Source organism: Microtus oregoni, unplaced genomic scaffold (genome assembly GCF_018167655.1).
Source record: "Microtus oregoni isolate MIOR12 unplaced genomic scaffold, Mior012 000012F_ref0000307, whole genome shotgun sequence".
Taxonomy (NCBI): domain Eukaryota; kingdom Metazoa; phylum Chordata; class Mammalia; order Rodentia; family Cricetidae; genus Microtus; species Microtus oregoni.
This window is the reverse complement of record NW_024543071.1, coordinates 4,612,046-4,626,897: the sequence shown is the minus strand read 5'-3', so window position 1 is coordinate 4,626,897 and position 14,852 is coordinate 4,612,046. Positions and strand designations below refer to the sequence as shown.

Genomic DNA, 14,852 nt, shown 5'->3' with positions numbered 1-14,852 from the left:
CAGCAGACCCGACACGGGTGGAAGCCGGAGCAGGAAAGGGCACGCTCGCTGCAGCCGGTGGGTGCCGGGGAGGTGCTGGCTCCGCAGTCCGCCCGGAATCTTTGGAGTCGCTCAATCGCGGATAGGAGGGGGTGCCGGGTGTTGGGGGGTGGGGGCACCATTGTCGGGGGCGTGCCTTGGCGGCGATTGGCTGTTGGAGCTTGACGCGCGGCCCCGGGGGCTGGCTGGGGGGGTGGCAGCGGGGTGGGGTGGGTGTTGGGTGCCGGAGCTGTCGGCCCCGCGCGCTCAGAAACATGCTGAGGTCCCGGCGGCTCTTCCAGCAGCGGCAGCGGCTCCAGCAGCAGCGGCGGCGGCGGCGGCGGCGACAGCGCTCGGCTCCGGGGGAGAAGGTGCCCGGCGTCCATGCCTCCGGCCCCGAGCCGCGGCTGCCCTGACCTGGCCGCGACCTCCCTGCGCGGGCCCCGCAGCCCCGGCTCCTGGGGTGTTCCCCAGCCGCGGCCCAGCCCCGCCACACCCCCCGCCCCCGGCCTCCGCAGCTCGGCATGGGCGCGGGGGCGCTCGCCCTGGGCGCCTCCGAACCCTGCAACCTGTCGTCGGCCGCGCCGCTGCCCGACGGCGCGGCCACCGCGGCGCGGCTGCTCGTGCTCGCGTCGCCACCCGCCTCGCTGCTGCCTCCCGCCAGTGAGGGCTCAGCGCCGCTGTCGCAGCAGTGGACTGCGGGCATGGGCCTACTGCTGGCGCTCATCGTGTTGCTCATCGTGGTGGGCAACGTGCTGGTGATCGTGGCCATCGCCAAGACCCCGCGGCTGCAGACGCTCACCAACCTCTTCATCATGTCGTTGGCCAGCGCCGACCTGGTCATGGGACTGCTGGTGGTGCCTTTCGGGGCCACCATCGTGGTGTGGGGCCGCTGGGAGTACGGCTCCTTCTTCTGCGAGCTCTGGACTTCTGTGGACGTGCTGTGTGTGACGGCCAGCATCGAGACCCTGTGTGTCATCGCCCTGGACCGCTACCTCGCCATCACGTCGCCTTTCCGCTACCAGAGTTTGTTGACGCGCGCGCGAGCGCGGGCCCTCGTGTGCACAGTGTGGGCCATCTCGGCTCTAGTGTCCTTCCTTCCCATCCTCATGCACTGGTGGCGGGCCGAGAGCGACGAGGCGCGCCGCTGCTACAACGACCCCAAGTGCTGCGATTTCGTCACCAACCGGGCCTATGCCATCGCCTCGTCCGTCGTCTCCTTCTACGTGCCCCTGTGCATCATGGCCTTCGTGTACCTGAGAGTGTTCCGCGAGGCCCAGAAGCAGGTGAAGAAGATCGACAGTTGCGAGCGCCGCTTCCTCGGCGGCCCGACCCGGCCGCCCTCACCCGCGCCCTCGCCGTCGCCAGGGCCACCGCGCCCCGCAGACTCGCTGGCCAACGGGCGCTCCAGCAAGCGGCGGCCGTCGCGCCTCGTGGCCCTACGCGAGCAGAAGGCGCTCAAGACGCTGGGCATCATCATGGGTGTGTTCACGCTCTGCTGGCTGCCCTTCTTTCTGGCCAACGTGGTGAAGGCCTTTCACCGCGACCTGGTGCCCGATCGCCTCTTCGTCTTCTTTAACTGGCTGGGCTACGCCAACTCGGCCTTCAACCCCATCATCTACTGCCGCAGCCCCGACTTCCGCAAGGCCTTCCAGCGCCTGCTCTGCTGCGCGCGCCGGGCCGTCCGCAGACGCCGCGCATCCCACGGGGACCGGCCGCGCGCCTCGGGCTGCCTGGCGGGAGCTGGGCCGCCGCCGTCTCCCGGAGCTCCCTCGGACGACGACGACGACGATGCCGGGGCCACACCGCCTGCGCGCCTGCTGGAGCCCTGGGCTGGCTGCAACGGCGGGGCAACAACTGTGGACAGCGATTCGAGCCTGGACGAGCCGGGGCGCCGGGGTTTCTCCTCCGAATCCAAGGTGTAGAGGGCCAGGCTCTCCGGGCGCACGGACGCCGGTCTCCCTAGTCCCGGCCTGGACCCAGGCTCTGCGTCCCTAGAGGAAGAGAGCTCGCCGGGGCGCCCCCGAGCCGCTCCCCAGGGAAGAGAGGAGACCTCTGTTTACTCAAGACCGAAAGCAGGTGAACTCGAAGCCCACAGATCTATCTGAATCATCCGAGTCTTACAGAAAAGCCCCGGACCGACCGTTGCGCAAAAAGGAAAGTTTGGGAGGAGTTGGGAGAGTGTGGCTTTCTGATTTGTCTTGGGTTCCTTTCTCTCTGTGGTTCGGCCTTTTGTGTGTACTCGTGATGCACCTTTAGGTTTTGTTTTTTGTTTTATTTTGTTTATTTTTTTCCAGGTGGGTTTTGACATATTTTTGCAAGGACCCGAGTGGAAACTAGGTGGGGAAGGGAAGGGGGTAATGAAGTCTGCCACCTGGCCTTCCGGTTCGACACCTAAGAGCCTAAGCAGTCAGCTCCAGTTTGGGGTGGGGGTGGGGGCGGTGATAATTAGCCAGGAAGTGTTTCCTTTTGCTTTCTAAAGAAATTGCATATTAATTCCGGAGTACTGGTGTCTCCTGTTGTTAAAGCAAAGGGAAAAGATGGATGCGAAACAGACAAATCTGGTTTTGAGAAACGTTAAGCTATTCGTGGAACACGATTCACCTTGCTTTCTCCTGGAGGGCAAAGCCTGTCCTCTGCGCGCCTCGGTGGTCCTGCTGAGTGTTTTCTACCTCACTCTGTGCATATTGCACAGCAAGATAGAAAGACTTGTTTATATTAAACAGCTTATTTATGTATCAATATTAGTTGGAAGGACCAGGCGCTGAGTCTCTCTGTGACATGTGACTCTGTCAACTGACGATAGGACAGAAAAAAAAAAAAAGGAAACAGTTGAGATTATTGCACATGTGGCTAAAAGCAAAGACGACAAAAAAAAAAAAACAGTGGTTGCAAACGCCATTTTGCACAGTGTTAGGCATTGTAAAGTCCACAGAAGATGTTAACTTGCACAAAAAATTAAATATTTTTAATGGGGCGGGGAGGTGGGCAGATCTTAAAAGGCTAAAATAAAACTCAAACTCAATTTCTCTTGTCTATTATGTTATTGAGTTGATGCTTTACTGGGAAGTTACTTTTTATACTCTTATCATGGTACTGTAACTGTATCCATATTATAAATATTATTATCTTACATATTTTTATTATTATTTTTTAATGTCCAAGTGCCCACATGAATCTGCTGGTAAAATTTAGCACTCCTGTGTATATTATATTTCCTCTCGTGTGTGTGACCAAGTATTTAGACTCTGGTGCAACTAGCTACTGTGTGAGGAATTGGTCCGTGTGCAATAAACACCAGTGCAGCACAATCAAGGTTATGTACCGTGTGTCTGTAGGGGGTTAGTGATGACGAGAAAGACAGACCGGCAGCCCGTTAATACCTCCTCATGACTCAATCACAAGCAAAACGCTCTAGAGCAAAGGGTGTCCACCTCCCCAGAACCCCAGATTAGCCCTGAACTTTCCCAGTGGGATTCCAGGTGGTCCAGACAGCTGAGGCGCTGGCCGTCAAGGTGCCATCTGCTGCACTTGACTGAAGAAGGCATTGTGTGTCTTCTGCAAAGGAGAAAGACAGAGAAAGTGTTGGGGCCAGGTAACTCAGCAGTGACAGCTCACAGAAACACGGGCAGGAGGGAGTGACCGTCTGGGTAATGTTGCCCACTTGTAATTGGGCAAGTAGCTGCCACAGCTTATTGTTGCTTCTCCATTGAAAATCACCGTGGGTTCAGATTTCTCCAGTGGCTGCCTAGAATGGAAAAAAAAACTTTCATGGTTAAGCAAAGATGTATAAAAGAGCTTCTGAAGTAAATATTATCTCTCCCGTAAGTAAGTACCTAGATCCTTTAAAGCTGACGTTCTGGGTGGGCAGGAAAAGCAAAGCGAACTTCCTGAACTTTCCCTTCACTTTCTAACAGAGTTATAGCACCCAGTGAATAGAGTATTTTTCATTAAAATCGGTCCCCAAGGAGCGTATAGTAAAATTCCATCCTGAGATTAATTGTGCGTTCCCCAAATCTGTTTATTTAATACGTTTAAACAAGCTTTTCATTTCACGACTGGACTGTAATGCCAGCACAATGGAAAGTGTAAGTGTAAGGTTTTGGCTCAGGCTCCACTCTGAGATGAACAGACAGCGTCTTCCAGGCAGAGGCAGGACGTAGCAACCCGGTCCACAATAGCATGTCTGCAAGCTCGGGACGGTTGTCTGGAAAGGCTAATGGTGCTGCCCTTTCTGACCCCTGTGGAAGGAAGGCTGAATGAACAGCAGCCAACAAAGGCACCTCAGAGCGTACCCCGTTTATTTTTATTCAGAAAAAGTAAGAAAGGGAGAAATGAAGAAAGAGGAAGGAAGGAAAGGAGCGAGGGAGGGGAAGGAAACCACGATGGTAAAGTTTTGAAAAAGATAATACTTAAACTTATTTTGGAAAATGTAAATCCAATTCAGAATTTAAAAAAAAAAGTGCTGTAAGTTCCCTAGGAATTTCATGAAGTTTGTTCTAGTCTGCTCCCGCCCCAAGTATGCACACACATTCTGATGGAGGGTTTTTGTTGTTGTTGTTGTTTGTAACGTTAAAGCGCAGTGCCTTTAGTGTGTGCCCTCTGAAGACCCCTGAAGTGTCTGGGTGATGCCGTGCTTTCAGTGTGAAAGAGGATGGGTACGGGCCTGCAGACCTCAGGGCTGAAGGGCACCAATGCCTTTTCAACTCCACGAACAAATGGTGTAGTTTAACTACCTGGCAGATGTGCCCAGTCTCTGTCGTGAACCAGAGGAGCCCTGTCTGATGAGGGACCTGTTCATGTTTGCTTGTAGGATCCTCTATGTTCCCCAACCAGGCACTACAGAGATTCACAGACAGACCATGTCACTGATTCTGAATACGCGTGAAAACTACCTTGGGTTGTTGTTTAGGAAGACAGCCATGGGCAGCAGGAATGGTGGAAGCTGGTTTGCCGGCCAGTCTCGCATGTGAGCTGCTGAAACCGTATTGCAGAGAAGGCAGAAGGGCAGTGTGTGTGCCGGGGGCTCTCCTCACCTGTGTCTGTGTGCGTCCGATTGCCAGAGGCGTGCACCTTACTCCCACAGCAGTGAACTGAAATGCTGTCAGGCTTTTGCGACACTGGGAGTGAGTTTGAACACTGACAAGTTTTGGAGTCATGGAGGGATCAGAATTTTCCTGGACCCTCCCCCGAGTGCAGCAGTGGACACTGGGATGCTATGTCAAACGGCCCTTCATGAATTTGCCGCTCCTGAGCTTGGCCCGTGGAGTTTATTTTTCTGAGCTTTCCTCGGAACTGAAATTATTAATAACTTCTAAGTGCCTATTGGGAAACCTCTTCTTGTTAAGCATATTTCCCCAACTTATTTTAATTTCACGTTGTGTGGAATTGCTGACTTCCTCTGGCATTATTTAAAGTTGCCAGGCAGGAGCTCTGTGCCCCAACTGCCCGAGGAGCCTTGAGAGTTAAGTTCGTGGCAACAGCTTCTTGGGAATGTTCTAGGGGAATGTTAGTCTAGAACTTCTGTTGCTGCTTGTCAAAGACTTCTGCATGTCTCTGACAAAGCTGGACCTTGTGGTCTTAGGGGGAAAATAAAACTCAGGAGTAGCTCAGATTAAATGCATTGGCACAGATAATGTAGTTTTATTTGTACGTTTCTGGCTGAGAAACACTAATTCTTTTGGCTCCCTGCCAATTTTCTACTAATCAAAATGGAGAAGATATGCAGTGTTTGGATTATACCTAAAAATAGTTCCCTGTAGCCACATCAGCAAATGGCATTAAATTAATTTCTCCTTCTTCCCCGTCACTCACACTCTCCGCATTTCTTTAATTCCCATCTAGAATATTGCTTCTGAATCTCTTAATCTTAAACCTCTGTATCCTGAGTAGCATTGCTCTTATGTAGTGACTTTAAGCACACTCCGTAGGTCCATTTCCCAGAGACTAGCCTTCTCTGGGAACACTCACCTTTAACCTACTGTCATTTAGTCTACCGGCCAGGCCCTAAAGCATAATCCTGGTGGTATTATCATTATTATAATTAAATACCTCATAGATTAATTTATTGCATCAATGGTCCTTTTACCTTTTAGTGGAAAGAGGGAGTCTCTCATTCCGTCAGATTTGGTCCTGGGACATTTAAGAGGTTATAATGACAGGCCGCACATAGCCAGCAGCTGGAGGGGCCCATGAGGGACTGGCTGGCCATGAGAACAGTATCTTTGCAGGCATGCTAGCGACCCCAGGAAGTTGCTGCCTTTAAACGTCCCCTTCACTCAGACACTGGGCACAAATCACAGCCTGCATTGAACCATCGCTTCTGCTGGCCTTTTCTGAGTCCCTTCCTTTCTTCTCGAATGAGCTGGAAATTCCGAGAGCGTGTGGTTCACAAGTTCTCTTCATTTCTCACAAATAGTTTCCTAAAACTTTGATTTTTCTGCACTTCTTCGTGCACAACTCCTGCCCCTCTTCAACACATACCCTCGCTCATAGCTGTTCATTAAGAGTAGCTAGCGAGATCACCTTCTATTTCTGACACGACATTTTCCTATAATCTGTTTACTGTCGTGTTTCAATGTCCTCCCAAGACTTCTAGTATTGCTCAAAAATGAAGTGACAACTCCCAGAAAAAAAATAACCCTCAGGTTATTGTTTATCCTTTCCCACCAAGCCCTCCTGTGGGTCCAGGATTGAGGCACGAGCCACCCTCCAGCCCGTGTTTTGGACGCTGTCAACTTCTGCCTCATCAGTCTGTTGCTGCTGTCAGCTGCTCAGCATGCAGCATTATGATATGAGCTGAAGCTGTTTTTTTTTTTTCTAAATCTGTTAATTGGTGGGAATCGGGATACCTTTGGAAGAACAGAAAACCTGCCCAAACAAATGGCCCATGTGGGGCCTCCCTGGCTCCTTCTCTAATTGTGGTTCCTGTGCCCAGTGACCTTGGGAAAGTCAGCAGGCTTCCTTGCCAATCAGAGCTCTTTCTTCACAAAGCCTGCTAGGTGAGTTTGCTGGTGATTCCCTTTGAGAAGTGAAGGTGGAAGGAGTCCTCTCTCTGCCCAGCATACCTCTCCTACCTTCCTCTCTGACTGCCTTCCCCTTTCCTAGCAACTCCACCCACTAAAATCCATGGGGCTTTTTTTTTTAAGTGAAAAGAACAGCTAAAAGTGGCAGAATATGTGTGTGTGTGTATAATACCCCATACTTCCAAACAAATCGTTCTTCCTTTTTAAAATTGCACCTAAAATTCCAAAGAAACCACAACTGAATAAAATAATCTGCTTCCCAAGCACGGGACTAAAAACCTGTTTGTTACTCACGGTGCAAAAGCGTTTAATGATCCCGAAGCCACGGGTACTTGGAGAAGAGCAAGTCAACTTGCAAAGCCCTCGATGCCACACTTTAGTGTTGAGTTGTAAAAGCTAACGGTAACTATCTAGGTTGTTCTTTTCCTTGGAATAGCGGCTGGAGATGAAAACTGCTGAGAGCCACAGGAGTTTGCCTTTTTTTTTTTTTTTAATTTTTTAGCTTGTGGGATATTGTGTCTTTTTGTTCCAAATCTAACAAACAGCATCAAATCCACAGGAACTTCTGCTGACTTCAAATATCTGTCGTTCTGACTGCAGGAACTTAGCTGCAATACTGAGAGCCTTGTTAAAAATCCATTTAAAAATAGTAAACATTAATAGATGCAGCACTTGCATTTTTGGCAGCGTGGGGAGTTTTTTTTTTTTTTAAAGCCATTATAGGTAACGTTTTTAGGAAAACATTCTTCCGTGAAGCATGATTGCACTAAAATGATTCTGGGATCAATCCTGAGATAAAGCTCCCTCCATAGACATCCCTAAGAAAGCCAGAGTCACTGAGAAATATTTTAGACATTGGCATGTGAAGAATCTTGAGGTCTCTGGTTGGTGATTCCCCAGTCTACGCCGGGTTCTCCCTCAATCAACGCAGAATCGATGGGATTGGAGTAACGAGTGTTAAATTGCTGGTCCACCGTGCATTTTGCCTTGTCTCTGTGGATGCTTCCTTTGTAGCAGACTGGAACTCTTTGGAGAGCCTTGATTCCTGGTTGGTCCCTGGGGCGTCTGACATGGATGGCCGGGTGCGATTCTCTTTATAGAACCTTACCAGCTTTACGGTGAGGAATGTGAGCATCAACACCAGTCCTTCCTTAGCTTTCTGAACACATAAGAATTATATCTTCACAGATGTGTCAAAGGTACTTAAGGTGTTTTCCAAGGAACCGTTTCTTTATTCTCTTTTAAAAGATTGTGGTTTTTTATTGCATTTTTCATGGCATTTGTGCAGGGGCTACAGCTCACCATGAGGAGGTCAGAGGACAACTTTCAGTAGTCAGTTTCCTTCCATCATAGGGGTCTCGGGAATCGAACTCAGGGCTGCCAGGCTTAGTGGCAGGCACCTTTGTCCCTCAGCCATCTTGGTGGCCCCTTCCAAGGCTTTCTGTGCTCTAAGTAACCATATTTGCTTTTCTCCGCAATGTCACAGCATCGCTTTCTGTTCTGCTGTCAATGACGAGCCATCTCTGGTCCCAGAGATCTCTCCTGGCTGAAGAAGAGAGCAAACAAGCCTGGTACCAAGTATCAGCTGGCGCCAGCATGGCGCCCTTCCTGGAATTTCGTATGTATGTGTATATATATGTATATATGTCTGTGTATCTATATGTATATAAAATATATATAATTTATATATGTATATGTATGCATGCATGTATGTATGTAGTAGAAGGTTACTTGTTTGTTTCCTGCCCCCAGCAGCTCAGACCCAAAATAATCACACAGAAACTGTATTAATTAAATCACTGCTTGGCCCATTAGCTCTAGCTTCTTATTGGCTAACTTTTACATCTTAATTTAACCCATTTCTAGTAATCTGTGTATCACCAGGAACCCCGAAGGATGGTCCCACCTTTAGGCAAGTTCAGCACTCATTTCTCTGTGGGTCCTGAATGTCCAGTCCATACAATATACCATCAAGCAGTCCAGGCAAGAGCAGTTTCTTGCCCACATGGATAGCAAACTCCATGAGGACCCTCTTCGATGCCCATCATCCTCTTGAAGTAGATTGGTGCTGCCAGGAACAGATGTGTCTCACTGTCATGAAAAGTCCTAAGTTCTTAAAACATTTTAAATGCCATATTCCGTAGTCTTTGAAAGGTTTGAGCATAGTTCTTTCCAAACTGCTTCCTGATTTTTGTTGGGCAAAGTAATTTTGAGGGGTGTTCACGATGACCTTCCTGGTCCATCAAACCACATTAGTCTGGAAGGAATCCATAGGTTCTCATCCTCTGTGGAAACAAAAGGAGAATCTCTTTTCTAAAGCAACATATCATTAGACTAAAATTCTGAAGACAAGATACCTTTAAAGTATATTTGTTGGTTACTTAGCTCCTTCACAGTCAAGGAATTCAAAGAAAACACAATAACATACATAATCTAGACTCTGTGTATAGTTCATCTTTACATGGCATATTTGTTTTTACTCAATTAATTTATAATATTTATTTCATTATCTTTACTCTTTTAATCTATGACTGTCTGTACTCTGTATCTTTAAAGACTTTTTTATTTTTTTAAAACCATTTTTTATAACTCTCTATATCTTTTTCTCCTCTCTCCCAAGCCTATGTACAACTGTGACTCATTTAGAGGTCTTTTATGTCTGAATATGTCCTATTGTGTATCTGTAATTCTTTTCTGTCCAGGAGCGTTTCTTAAAATGCTAAGCGCGTCTAAGGTTGCTTTGCCTTTGGCTCTACCTAGTCCAACAAGGTGGGGCTTGTAGTAGGAGGCTGCTTGCTTGTTTCCTGGCCACCCGGCAGCTCAGACCTGAAATAACCACACAGAAACTGTATTGCTTAAATCCCTGCTTGGCCCATTAGCTCTAACTTCTTATTGGCTAACTCTTACATCTTAATTTAACCCATTTATAGTAATCTGTGTATTGTCACTTGGCTGTGGCTTACGGGGAAAGTTCTGCCCAGCTCCAGTGGGACTACATGGCTTCTCTCTGACTCTACCTCCTTTCTCCCAGCATTCAATTTAGTTTTCCCCGCCTAGCTCTGTTCTACCATATCAGGCCAAGCCAGTTTTTTTATTCATTAACCAACAAAAGCAACACATAGACAGAAGGACTTCCCACACCATATATATAAGATTGATTATATATATATGTAATCAATCAGTGTCACCAGTGCCTCAAAGCTCTGAAGATCTAAAGGAAAAAAATGCAACAGAGGTTTCTCTCCACCAGGCAACAGTGCAGCTCGCTCCCTGAAGGACACAGATGCTCAGCTTTTCTCCGGTCTTCAGTGTGGTAATACACCTGGCGGGGGTAGGTGCTGTCTACTCTCAGCCCACACATGGCCTCCCGTGACCACTCTGCTGTGATTCGTGTGCCCAGTGACTGCCTCTCTAAGTCTGCTCCCAAGGCACTCACACTTCGGGGATATTAGGCTTCCCCCACCTCCAGAAAATGTGATAATGAGGCAGGTGCAGTTATGTACCAGACATATGGACCAGAAGGAAAAATTAAACCAGCTCCGTCCAATAGAAACACAATGCAAGTTGTGTTTAGTTTCACGTTTACTAGTAGCTTTTCTTAAAGAGAAAAAAAATAAACAGATTAAATTAGTGTCTTGACACGTAAACGATGTCTAAGACTATTATCAATGAGATATTCCATACATACATGTGTGCATTTGCATGTGTGTGTTAATCCTGGGAAATCTGGGGTGTGTCTGACACTCAGAACCCATCTCAACTGGCAATCGCCACTTCCCGAGTTCTCGTTAGCAGAGGACAGAGTGGATGGTGTGGTATCATAAACTTGAGGGTGGTAGAGTGGCAAGAAAGGCCATTCCCTGGGAAGTCACAAGGGGAAGAAAGCTATGTAAACAAAAGCAAAGCATTGTGGGTACTCAAGATGAGCATTTTGATAGGAGATAGCTGAGTGCAAGGAGTTCTTGTTGGTGCAGAAACTGAAGGTGTACCCGGAAACCTGGAGGAGCCTCTGGAGAGCGGGGAGAATGTTTATAGACTCTGCCTTCCTGACCACAGCAACTTACAAACCAGCAATGTCAGGATTAAAGCAGTGCTGTTGAAAGATTAGCCACCAATGGCATGACAGGTGACCATAACTTCCTCCTTAATCTTCAAAACATAACTGAGTCTGTTCAGTAATCTCACTGTGCAAAATAAAAAAAACTAGTAATGGCATCATTTCTAATATATGAGCTCTTTATTGACTCAGCTTTTTTATTTTTATATTTTAATTTCAGGGCTACCTCAGAGAAATGCGCCCTTACCAAGCAGGTCTCTAAGTGCCTGAGGCCTGAAAGCCATGCCCTGCGGTGGAAGGCTCCTGATTTCAGAAAGTTTGTTCAAGGCACAGTCAAACACAGACCATGTCTGGGAGATGTACAAATTTCTGTTTTAAATTTTGTTTCTGCGTGCCTTTATCACAGAAATAGCAATATAGCCATTAAAGATCAATTGCATGTATCTTTATATATGATACGTCATAACAGCATATGGGCATCACAGCCCTCCTGTGCCCCTTCAGTCTTGAGACAGAGTCCTCCTAATCATTGTATCGTTAAAGGGAGAGAGCGATCTTACATGGAATCCTCAGCTGCCCAGGGAAATTATATCTGTCAACATGCCTTCTGCCGAAGAGTTAAGACTTTCGCGACCGTCTTTCCTCTGTGTGTTATATACCTGTGTGTTCTTAGTAACACACTTCATTTCAAACAGTGCTCTGTCTTTCACCAGCATACACTATGGGGAAAGAGCTTTATTCTGACATTTTCACATAAGCATATGGTTGGGATTCACCCCCATCACCCTCTCCCACACCTCTTCTCCCCTTTTTCAATCTTTATTGCTTTTCTAGTCCAACTTTTGATCTAAATGTCCTTTATATGAATTTCACATGGCTGAAAACACGTGATCCTTAACCTTTGTGAGTCTGGCTGGTTTTTGCTTGGTTCTGTCCATTGTCCTGCAAAATAATATAACTTTGTTCTTCATAGCTGCATAAAACTTCATTGTGTTTGTGCGTGCATGGGTGTGTGTATGTACCTATATGTACTTATATGCATACGTGTACGTATGTGTGTGTGTGCACCTCATGTTTCCTTCATCCTTCTATCGACACCTAGACTGATTCTACAGCTTGCCTTTGGAAACAGTGCCGTTATCAACACGGGTCTGCAGGTGTCTCTATGGTACGCTGACTTGATCATCTGGATCACATATTCAGAGGTGCCTAGCTGGGTTGCTCGAACAGCACCATGTTCCCAGAATTCTTGTTCACAAGATGCTCAGTGCAGCACTTGAGACTGAGCAGGTAGGCGAGTACAGGGGATGCCTGAGCAAGGCTGTGTGACGTTTACGAACTCTCTGCCTTAAACGCTGCCGCCTATTTGGTACGAACGCATTTCTCTGCACCACTTCCTGAGACTGATATAGACCATCAGGAGATCACTTCAATAATTTATGGCACAGAAGACACAAAGCCTATTCCCTGCATTCTTTCCATACCCAGGGAAGATAATTCTAATGGCAAGGCTCTTAGCAAGCCTGAGGTCAGAACAGAGAGCTGGCTCCCTGAAACTCGGGGAGCCTCCTACCTTCAAGCCCCATGCTCCTTGCTCCCCTGGGTAGAGCTTGTTGTCTCTCCATTTTCTAGCACCCGCTGGCTCTCGTTCTACCTCACTCCCCAAGAGAAACAGTCTTTCTTTATGGAAGCTCAGCGGACTCTGCAGGTCACAGCCATGTCCTGGTGACCTGGCTGTCTCTTTATATGGCCTCCTCCCTCTCCTCTCATCCATTATTTCTGCGTTAATGGAAGCCTAGGGGGCGGAAGGAATTTTACAGGCTCCCTGCCACTCTGAGAAGAACACACATTTCCCGTAGAAAAGCTTCTGGTTCTCTTTCCACATTCTGGGCACCAGGCATTTGCCTCAGTCCGTCTCACTTCCAGAGACAGTGGTATTCCTCTTTCATCAACAGCGTCCTTTCCCCAAAACACATTTGTCTCTAGCCCACATTGAAATCTGCATTGCTCTGATTTGCCTATGGAATGAATTTGGAAGTATACATTCATCATTCACAGTGTCTGGAGCAACCTAGCAGGCTCAGCCCCTGAGAATGACACGCTTTGCAGGGCCCGTGCAGGCTGCAAGCCTCAAGAGGCCAGATGTCTAAGAGGAGGACCACGTTTGTCCAGGGAAAACAAATGGTGAATTTCATCCTGGCACCGAGGAGCTGGATTCAATATTCCACAGTTTAGATTACAATCCTAGAGCAGAGTCTGAAATGAGTGGAATCAACTGCAAAGTTGGACGTTTTTGTTCCCAGCCATCATATCATTATAATTGCCATTTTTCTGTATGGCAGATCAATTTATAGTATTTATTCACTTACTTTTCTAGTTGTGTGCTAGCCTTTTAGGAAGTCTTTTTATTTATTTATCTTTATTTTGTATGTATGAGCATTTTGTCTGCATGTGTCTAAGTGCACCATGTACATGAGATTGGGAGCCACAAGAGGGTGTTAGATCCCCTGAAACTGGAGTCACAGATGGTTGTGATCCACCATGTGGGTGCTGGGGATTGAACCTTGATCCTCTGTAAAAGCAGCAACTGCTGAGTAAGCTTCCAAGCTCTAGATAAGTGATCTTAACTATCAGGCAGGTACTCTCTTCTGTTTCTCTTATTTCATTTCATGTGTGTATGCTGTATTTAACTTTTTATTGTTTAACTGACATAATTTATATATTCAATGGTACAATGTAAGATAAATGTATGCATGTATATGTATGGATATATATCATATACTAATAATTTAATATCCATCTCAATACATACCTGTCCTTTTGTTTGGTTGTTTGGTTGGTTTTGATTTTTCAAGACAAAGTTTCTCTATGTAACATTCCTGGCTGTCCTGGAACTTGCTCTGTAGACCAGGCTGGTCTCAAACAATACAGAGACCCTCCTGCCTCTTCCTTCTGAGTGCTGGGATTAAAGATGTACGCCACCACTACCAGGCACCTATCCCTTTTTAAAATTTTTTTATTACTTTTATTGATTTATGTGAGTGAGTGCTTATGTGTGTGTGAATTGTGTGCGGTTGTGAATGTGTGTGAGTGTGACTATGAATTATGTGTGGTTGTAAATGTGTGTGAGTGCATATGTGTTTGTGTATGAATGTATGAATTGTGTGTGGTTGTGAACATGTAGGATGTGTGTGTGGCGTGTGTCAGAATGTATAATTGTGTGTGGGTATGAATGTGTGTGTGAGAAAGAGATTGTATGTGACATGTGTGTATAATGTGTGTGTAATGTGTGCACATGTGTATGTATGAAAGTTACGTGTGTGGGTGTCCATGTAGTCCAGAAGAGGGTATCAGATCCTGGAGCCGGAGTTATAGGCAGTGGTAGGCCACTTGATGTGAGTACTGGAAGCTGACCCGGGTCCTTTTCAAAAGTCCTTAACTCTACCCTCTATTTGTGATGGAAACATTTAAAATCTAACTTCATATCAACTTTGACATATACAATATGATATTAATTATAGTGACATGTCTTGCAGTCAGTTGTCTGGAACTTCTTCCTCTCCCAGAACCTCTGGGCCGTCCGACCTTTCTGGCCTCCTTCCTCTCCCAGCCTTGTTAGGCACCTTGTGAGTCTCTCTGGGAGCTCACAGTCAACCTTGTGTTTCTCCAGCTTGTACTTCTGAATCCTTAGCAGGCACAACGTGAACAAACACTCTAAAAGTTCATTTATCAAAAATCAGAAGTAGCTGTCA

General features: G+C 47.2%; 1 protein-coding gene across 1 annotated transcript; it reads left to right on the top strand.

The window, feature by feature from the left end:
• Positions 1 to 202: 202 nt before the first annotated feature.
• On the top strand, positions 203 to 3,321 carry Adrb1 (adrenoceptor beta 1). Its single transcript, XM_041662126.1, has one exon. It carries the CDS (start codon positions 543 to 545, stop codon positions 1,941 to 1,943), a length of 1,401 nt encoding a protein of 466 aa, XP_041518060.1. The 5' UTR covers positions 203 to 542; the 3' UTR covers positions 1,944 to 3,321.
• Positions 3,322 to 14,852: the final 11,531 nt, after the last annotated feature.

What these genes read in the sequence shown, in the direction of transcription:
- Adrb1 (XM_041662126.1), top strand. Translation starts at nt 543, where the DNA reads ATGGGCGCGGGGGCGCTCGCCCTGGGCGCCTCCGAACCCTGCAACCTG.